Source organism: Plasmodium reichenowi, chromosome 10, assembly GCF_001601855.1.
Source record: "Plasmodium reichenowi strain SY57 chromosome 10, whole genome shotgun sequence".
Lineage (NCBI taxonomy): Eukaryota > Apicomplexa > Aconoidasida > Haemosporida > Plasmodiidae > Plasmodium > Plasmodium reichenowi.
Window position 1 is genome coordinate 1,334,405 of NC_033655.1, and position 10,655 is coordinate 1,345,059.

Sequence of the window (10,655 nt, forward strand, 5' to 3'; positions counted from 1 at the left end):
AAAAAAAAAAAAAAAAAAAAAAAAAAAAAAAAGAAATAGATAATATTTACTTTTTCTAATAAAAAATAAGATTTATACACATTTTAGAATGTTTATTTAACAAAAAGGGAGAAATTATTAGTGCTTGAACATATGAAGTATCTTTTTCAACATATAAGAAAAGTTATTAGATTTTTACATATATATGGTTGTTTATGTATTCTTAAATAAATTAAAATAAAAATACTATATAATATATTTAATTTTTTTGGTCTAATATATATATGTATACATATTTTTGAATATTCTTGTTTTAGACAATTCTATACAATTCATTATTTTCACTTGACTTTTTTTTATAGCTAATAAAAGAAAAAAATAAAATAACTATAAATAAATAAATATATATATATATATATATATATATATATATATATGTACAAGAATAAATTTGGTAACAATCGTGAATTATTAATTTAATGACACGAAACTGTTGACAAGTATATGGGGAATGAAATGTATAATAAAAAAAAAAAAAAAATAATATATAAATAAGTAAAATAATTTGCGTATATTAATATATATATATATATATATATATATATATATATATATATATATATGTATGTATGTATGTATAAATTATGTGCTTTAATAGATATTCATGTAATTAAAAAATTAATATATTTGAATATATTAATATTTTATATATTAGATAAAAATAAAAAATTAAATACAACATAATCTTTTTTTTATTAAGTTAAAAATTATATTAATTTAACACAAATATGTATTTACTAGAAATAAATTATTTCCTTTTCTGAATAAATGAGAAAAAACCAAATAAAAACGTTAAAAAAAAAAAGAAAAAAAAAAAAAAAGGAATTTCTTTATATATGTTCATTAGAACAAATTATATCTTTATTTTTTCATATTTTTGAAAAAAATAAATAATATATATATATATATGCATATATATTATTGTTATTATTATTGCTATTGTTATTTTATTTTTTACTTCATTTACATTATATTTTTAATTTAATTTAATTTAATTTCTTTCTTTTTTTTCTTTTTTTTTTTTTTGAAAAGTAGATTATTAAATTAATTTTTGTAATTCATCATAAAAGACAAGGACCAAAGCTCCACCAGCTCCTCTGATAACATTGGCCCAAGCTCCTTTGAAAAATCCTTTAAATCCTTCATTTCTTAGTATTTTAATCCAACAATCAATAGTATTTTTATATTGTATTTCTTCTTTACCTTTTCTACCTGACATCATCATCATACGTCTTCTGACAGTATCGAATGGATACGAAATGAGACCAGCTAATATGGTAACAGATTGAGCAACAGCCCATTTCAATACAATATTTGTATTTTTATCATTCGTAAATAAAAGTGCTTTAGCACTATCATAAAGGCCAAAGTAGGAACCTCTATATACAATAATACCAGTAACTGAAACACCAAAACCACTATATAAAGAAAGTAATCCAGTTTGTTTATAAATTTTTGCTAAACAATCAAAGAGTCCTGTAAATTGTCTATCTTTACCTTTTCCTATATCTGATGCTAATCTAGTTCTAGCAAAATCTAAAGGATATACGATTAATAAAGAAATAGCACCAGCTGTTGCACCAGATAAAATATTAACACAAAAGAATTTTGAGAAATCTGTATTTTGATTGTATCTAGGAAATATATTTTTAAAGTAATCCTTAAAAGCAAAATTAAAAGCTTGAGTTGGAAAATATCTAATAACATTAGCTACATTTCCTCTCCATAAGGATAACACACCTTGTTCTTTCGAAACTCTTTTGAAACAATTTATTAAACCTGAATATCTTTCCACTTGTCCTGATTTGATCTCAGGTATAGAATCTTGGGTCTGAATTAACATCTTTACTCTTTCAATTGGAGCAACCACTGTTTTTGATATTGCGGCTGATATACCGCCCATCAAAAAATCGGCTGCAAAATTGGTTTTTATATCAGAACTCATTATAAAAAGAACAATTAAAAAAAAGAAAATAAATAAAGCTAAATGAATATAAATATATAAATATATATATATATATATATATATATATGTGTGAAAGATACAATCTATATATCTTTTAAAAGGCTATATTAATATGTACAAATATATATTATTTATATATGTTATAAATATATCTACATATTTATAAATATGCATATATTTTTGTATATATATATATATATATTTTTATTTTCTGAAAATAGGGAAAAAAAGGAAAAAAAAAAAACTTTTTTTTTACTATAACGAAATAAATATTATCTTAACAAATGTGATATATATATATATATATATATATATAATATATTATATGTATGATGTATAATGGTAAATAATAGCTTATTTTAAAACAAACTGTGTATAAATATTAGATAATAATATTTTATTTTATTTATTATATGTTTTCATTATTTATATATAAGTATTTTTTTTTTTCTCAATTTTTTTTCCTTTTATTTTTTTTTTTTTTTATATATTTTTTATTATTTATTCACATAATTGCTTCTAAAAATAAGAAATCCATATTAGTAATATATAATAATATATTTAATCTTTAATTTATTATATAATAAAATTATATCATATATATATGAATATTAAAAAATGTACACAAATTATATGTATATATATATATAGATAGATATATGTATATTATATCATAATTAAATATGTATATATTTAAAATATTGTTCTTAGGAAAAAAAAAAAAAAAAAAAAAAAAAAGAACACATATATATGATTTACTATTAATATAATATATATGTATGTAAATAAATATATATAAATATTTATATATTTATTCATATTTTTAAATCTATATAGGCGTATTACATTTTTTATACGATAAATACTTGTGTATTTATATTTATATTTTTGTTAAACTTTTTATTTTTTTTAAAGAACTTTCATTATGCCATTATGCTTTCACAAGTGTAAAAATGAAAAATAAGAAAATAAAGAAATAAGAAAGATTAATATATATAATAATATAAAATAAGAATTAAAAAAATGAAATCAAGTAAAAAGATGGTGTATTTTAAAATGTAAATGTTATTATTTTAAATATTATATATTATACATATATATATATATATATATATATATATATATATATATATTATTTTTCTCTTATTTTTTCCAAGTTTTTAATTTTTATATTTAATTTTATTTTTAGTAAATAATTTAACATAATATCACTCATTTAATCATATATATATAATATATTTTTATAATATATTTTTCAATTTTTTTTTTTTTTTTATATTTTTAATATAACCTTTTTTTTATGTATATATTATAAAATGGGTTTATATATAAAAATATAAAATAAACATAATACTATTTATAATATAATTATATATATAATTTCCTTATAAAATAAGAAACCCAAATAATGATAAATATATATTAATAATAATATATATGTATTCATTATATATATATATATAAATATGTCGATTTATAGTTTTACTGTTTACTCACTTTATTATTTTACACTCATAATTAATATGATATTTTTAGGGTATTTTTTCCTTCTATCAACTTTTTATATGCAGTATATATTATATACTTTTATAATATTATATATCATTATTTTATTATTTTTTTTATTATGTATATACATAAATTTTATTATTATTCCTTTTTATACATATCTATATAATATGTATAATATATATATATATATATATATATATATTATATTTATAGAATACGAAAAAAATTTAAAAGATATTCATGTATGTAGAGTAACATATTTGTTTATAATATATGGATAAATAAAAATATATATGTATATATATATAATGTATATATATATATATATATTAATATAATATGTATTTTATATACATATCGGTTAAATAATATTATGTATGTAATTTTATCATATATATTAATATATATTTTAATTGTAGGATTATACTTAAATGTATTTTTATAATTTATATAAAATATCAAATTATTTTTTTAATCCTTAAATAAATTAAAAAAAAGTAAAAGTAAAAAATATTATTTTATTTATTTTAAATATATGGTATGAGATATATTTATGTATGTTATTCTACTCCACAGATTATTCTTTTTATAATATATGAAATTAAAAATATATTTATAATTGAAGAATTAAAAAATATTATTTCAAGATATAATATAATATAATATAATAAAATAATTGTATGGATTTATATATATTTTATAAATGTATGAAAAATATGAATATTAATGCTTATAATATATAAAGAGAACAAATATATTTTTGCATTGTTTTATTATATATATATATATGTATATATAAAAAATATGGTTATTTACTATTTCTTAGTATATGCTATAAAATTAAATGTAATTTAAAAATTAATTGATTCACCTTAAATAATATGTTAATAATATATTACCATTTCATAAGATATACATTTGAAAGATTAAAAATAAAAAAAACGAGCATACTTTTTATATTTTTACGTAACCTATTTTTTTAAAAACCTTATATATTTTAGAGTAATATAACAATATGGTGTTATACCAAAAAAAAAAAAAAAAAAAAAAAAAAATTTAATATATTATATATAAATTGATATATTTTGTAAAAGTTGAAATTATGATAATTTTTAATGAATTTATCATGTGGTGAATTATACATAAAACATATAAGAAAAATAAATAAATAATTATATATATATATATATATATATATATATATATATATATATATGTACACATATTTATATGTTTTTGTTTTTGTTTTTGTCTTTGTTTATTTTATTTTTTTATTTTTTTTTTTCATTATATGGTTAGTTTTAGCGGTTTAAAAACATATGGTATATAAAAGAAATTAATAAAAATGTCCTTTTTCATTTTTATGATTATATTACCATTATCATGTATTGAACTCGAATGGTTATGTTTATTGTAATATATAGAAGATTGATAAAAAAATTTTTTAATATTTTCTTCGCTTATTTTATTTTGAGAAAGCATATATAAAAACAGGTCTTCATAATATATGCTGATGGTATTAAAAAGAGTTTCTTCAAAATGTGGGAAATATTTTATTATGTCTTCCTTATATATATTTATTTTTTCTTTTTTTAAAATGATATTATTATTATTATTATTATTCTTATTATATTGTTTGTGTGTTTTGTTTGAATAATTATTAAGATTTAAATTTGGTATATGTTTTTTCATTTTATTATTTAAATCTAAATACGTTATTAAAGTTTTGTTGTGATAAAATAATTTTTTGTTATTGTTTCTTAGAAAATATTTAAAAGAATCATTATTTAATTTAATATATATATTTTGAAAAGATATATTTAATTGGTAATATTTACATAAATATAAATAGAATTGATTATTTATATATATATTTTTTTTTTCTTTTAACAGTGAATATTTTTTCATATTTCTATATAACATATGGAATGTTTTTTTAGTGTGTTTTAAATTATTTTTTCTGTGTATAATATCTATTACTAATAAATAAAAAAAAAAAAAGTGTAACTCTTTAATATTTATATGGTCTATATTAAAATCTATGTTACAATTTGAGTGTGTATTTTGTACATTGTTGTTGTTAAAAAAAAAAAGAAAAAATTGATAAAACCTTTGATCATTTATATATATATTTTTTGTATCATTTGTTAATACATTTATATATTTTTTGAAATGATTTGTTTTTATTAAATAGTGATGATATATTTTATTGTCTTTATTTTTTTCTTTTGTACACATTTTATTATATATTTTATATTTTTTCGTTTTTGTTATATACACATAATCTAATAAGTTTTGAAAAGTTTCTGCACAAAATGATAGACATGACTGATTTAAAATTAATATAGGATTTACATATATATGTAAAGAAATTATAATTTTTTCTTTTAAATTAAAATTTTGTTTGTTCTTAATTAACATTTGTATTAACATATTTTGGATTTTTTCATTGTATAATGATTGAAAAGAATGAACTGTTATAATTTGAAATATATACGTATATAGAATGTTTAAATATTTTTTTTCTCCTTTTAATTTATATAAAACTTTTTGTATTAAGGAATCTATAAAGAAATTATTCATTTGATAATTTTTATATTTTAAAAGATACAAAAAGATAAGTATATATTTTATGTCAATTTTTTCAAAGTTGTTAAGTACATCTATACATAAATCTTGTAATATAGAATTATTAAAATGTATATTAATATATGAAGAATAGAAGAAGATTAATAACAGATTTTTGAAATTATATTTTTTCAATTTATATTCGATTTTGTTGTATATATGTATTAAGAATAAATTTATTTCATTCGATATATTATAATTTATTTTACTATAGGTAATTAATGATACAAATATATCTATAATATCTTTTTCCTTGTAAATATTTTTATCAAAAAGAATTTTTAAATGTGTAAACAATTTATTAAATATTTTATCGTCAAGTATATTTAGATTTATAAGTGAATTTAATACAATACAAGAGTTATAAATATCTAAAATGCTTATTTGTTTATATGCTTCTTTTTTTAAATAATCATATATATTATAATAATTTTTTACATTTAATTTATTTACATTATATAGTAGGAAACAAAAATCTTTTTTTTTTAGCTGTACTAGTTGGTTGTGCTCGGGATAAAAATAGGTGTTTTTGTTTTTTACAAAATGTTTAACAAGAGATGATATTGTTTTGAAATATGTGATAAAATTATAGGAACAATAATTATTATTATTATAAAAATTGTTATTATTATTGTAAATATTATTATTATTATTATTGTAAATATTATTATTATAATTATTGTAAATATTATTATTATTATTATTATTGTTGTAATTATATATTTCATTATTACTATATATATATTTTCCCTCCTTATAATCTTCTATATTATACATGTCTGTATTATTAAATGTCTGTATTTCATATCCATACGAATTGATTAAATTATCTATACTAATGTTATCACTATTATCATAATTTCCATTTAATATATTACTTTTTATTTTCTTCCTTTTCGGTTGACTTACATTTAAATTGATAACTACCGATAAGATAATTTCTTCAAAAAAATGTTCATCTTTAAATTGGCTTTTATGTAATATATTCATTAACATATTAAGTGAACATATATTTAAAGCATACAAACTTGGAAACATGAACTTTAGGTTTGCGTTGTTAGTTAATAATAATATGTTTTTTTTTAATTTAATTAATATACTTTTTTTTATACATCCATTCAATTTCACATAGCTATATAAAAACAATATTAAATGATTAAAATCATTTTTATAGAAAAATAAGAAATAAACAAAAAGTTTATATATGTTGTTTTTTAATTCATTCAAATGTTCTAAATTATGTAAATCATTTAATTTAGAATATGAATAACATAATAAGGTTATATCTAAAAGATTCAGGTGGTTTATATTATTATTATAAATAGGGAATTTATTCTCTTGCTTATTTAAATTTTTATTACATAATAAATTATTCAGTTGATCTTTCTTATATTCATTGTAATCATTATTTATAAGATTTATATGTTCCTTTGCTTTGTTTTCTATTATATGCATTTGTTTGTTTGTTTGTATTTCTGCTTGAATTTTTTTTTTTGGAATTTCTATTTTATTCTTTTTCCTATATATTAACAAGAACCTCTTTTGATTCTCTAAAACAGAGTTAAGATTATTAGTAAAAATATTTAAAAATTGTGGATGAATATATTTAAATGAATTTACAATACTATAAATGAAAAGAATGATTTGTTTTATGTTCATATGGAAAATAAAATTTATATTATTTAAATTTGTTATATTTCTCCAAAAATCTTTTTCAAGGAATTGCTTTTTACTTAATAAATGAATTATTATAATAAAATCATTGTGTGCTATTTCTTGTTTATTTAAAAGATCTAAGAATTCATCTGCAAATCTATATATATTACATAAATCATCTTTTCTACAATATTTTCTAATTCTCCTAACTAATTCTGATTGTTTATATATTTTGATATTATTGATTAAAGACCCATTTTTATCCTTAATATGATTTTTATGATTTTTACCATTCATATGATTTTTATCATTTATAAGATTTTTACTGTTTTCCTCTTCTCCCCATTTGAATATATTATTATCATAAGTATCATTATTTTTTTTTACATGTAAACTTTCATTTTTTATGGTTGAAAAGAAGATAGCATGCTTTATTTGTGGTTTTGAAATGAATTTTTTAAAGAATATATCCAACGGTTTTTTTGTTATTTTATTTATAACATTACATTTTTGTAAATAGTTTTTCATTTAATTATTTGCCCTTACTCTGAACATTCGGAATTTACATACACACTGATAAAATGGGAGAAATTAAAAAGAAAAAAAAAAAAAAAAAATATATATATATATATAATATATATAGAACAGTATATAATGTAATATAAAATAATACTTTTATATAAAGAATTTTACCGTAAGAAATTTATAATTTTCATTTAATTATATATTTTTAATTTTTTTTTTTTTTAAATCATATTAAAATTAAAATAATGAAGAAAATTTTTAATTATATATATGTATATTTTTACATGATATTATATAATATATTGTAGAATTTTTTTTACATAATATATATAATATATATATATGTATTTATATATTTTTATGATATTTTACTCATTATTTTATTATCTATAGATTTTTATTAAATATATAATATTTAGTACGCATATATAATATGCATTGTGTACATTGCTGATATATATATATATATTTACACAATTTCCTTTTTTTTTTTTTTTTCTATTTTTTTTACAAATACAGTAAAATTAACAAATATTCGAAAAAAGTGTATTTTGTTTTCCGTTTAAAATAAATTTGAACATTTTTTTTTTTTTTCTTTTATTTTTTCTTTTGTTTGTATTTAAATGGAAAGTAAAAAAAAAATTTATATTTAATAATTTTTAACAATTTATTATAGTATATAAAATATGACATTTGTTTTTATTTATTTTTATTTAATTATATTTTATTCTTCTATTTAATATTTTTTGTTTGTTGTTTGTTCGTTTTATTTTTTACAGTTATATTTATAAATTATATATAGATAATATTTGTATATAAAAAAAATATAAAGTGTAATTTTTTTTTAATTTTTTTTTTGTTAACATTGCTTAATAAATAGTATTCTAATAAATAAATAAATAAATATATATATATATATTATATAATATATTATTTAAATTTTTTTTTTTTTTTTTTTTTGTTGTTATATAAAATAAATTACACATATTTATATATTTATTGTTAAAATAAAATAATAAAAAAAAAGAAAAGAAAACGAAAAAAGAATTATAAACCACTTAGACATTTATTATTTGTTTTTATAACATTTATTTTCCATATTTATGATGGAAGAAATATCTTGTTATTTTTTTATATTTTTAATTTTTTTTTTTTTCATATTTATTTTTGAAATTGTAGTAAAATGTAGAATTTGAAAATTTAATATTGAAATTAAAAATATGCATATGTAATTTAAGCATATAAATATAATGTTATTATTTGTGTGCAATTTATAAATATTTGTATGGAAAAAAAAAAAAAAAAAAAAAAAAAATTGCATATCAATAATATTAGGATTTCTGTTATATTAAATAACAGTAATAAATGTTATATAAATAAATAAATATGTATATATATATATATATATATTATATATAGATATAGATATTTATAGATTTATATAGATATAATAATTTGAAATATTGCAGGCATATTTTTTCACATTAAGTTTGCAGTTTAAAATAAAAATATGTGATTCTACATTATTTTTTAAGATAGCAAATATGTACACATTTGTAAAATAAATAAATATATATATGTTTTATTTTCTAAGGAGTAATATTCTAACAACTGCAAAAAGAATATACTTTTTGTTTAATGTTAATCATTATATATATATATATATATATATATATATAAATATTTATGACATTCATATTTTATTTTAATTTTTATATACAGTTTTGGTGATGAGATTGAAAAACAAAATACTAGTATTTTTAAAGAATTTATCTTAATAATTTATTTATTTTTATTTCTTTTTCTATGTATATATAATATTTTATACATTTATTATTTTTTTTATTTTTTCTCTTATTACATCTATATATATATATATATATATATATATATATATATATACATATAATTTTTATATGTAAATATGACTATAAACCAATTTTATTATTTTAATCAATCATACATATTATTATTTTGGTTTTGCACGTTTCATATTTTATCTTTTTGTTTTTTATTTTTTTCACTGTGACTGTATTTTCTGTATATACCCAAATTTGAATATTTTTATTTCCCACCCCCCTATAATATATGTCTTTTATATTATTTAAAATGTAAAATATGATATGCTTCTTTTAAAAAATATATAATATATATATGTGTGAGTATTTATTTGTGTAAACGTGGTGTAATATATATGTATATATTTTTTTTTGTTTTTGTCTTTAATATTTGTATATTTTTGGTATATAAATATAAATATATATATATATATATATATTTCTTATTTATTTAAATTCAAAAGAAATTAATATTTTTTATTATAATTATT

The 10,655-nt window shown here is 15.5% G+C and overlaps 2 protein-coding genes across 2 annotated transcripts; both read right to left on the reverse strand.

Annotated features, from left to right (window-relative positions):
• Positions 1-1,078: 1,078 nt before the first annotated feature.
• Positions 1,079-1,984, reverse strand: PRSY57_1036400 (ADP/ATP transporter on adenylate translocase; the record flags this gene model as incomplete). The annotated part of the gene is made up of 1 exon (XM_012907951.1): positions 1,079-1,984. One exon carries the CDS (start codon positions 1,982-1,984, stop codon positions 1,079-1,081), a length of 906 nt encoding a protein of 301 aa, XP_012763405.1.
• Positions 1,985-4,804: 2,820 nt separating this feature from the next.
• On the reverse strand, positions 4,805-8,329 carry PRSY57_1036500 (hypothetical protein; the record flags this gene model as incomplete). Its single annotated transcript, XM_012907952.2, has 1 exon — positions 4,805-8,329. One exon carries the CDS (start codon positions 8,327-8,329, stop codon positions 4,805-4,807), a length of 3,525 nt encoding a protein of 1,174 aa, XP_012763406.2.
• Between the last annotated feature and the right edge of the window lie 2,326 nt (positions 8,330-10,655).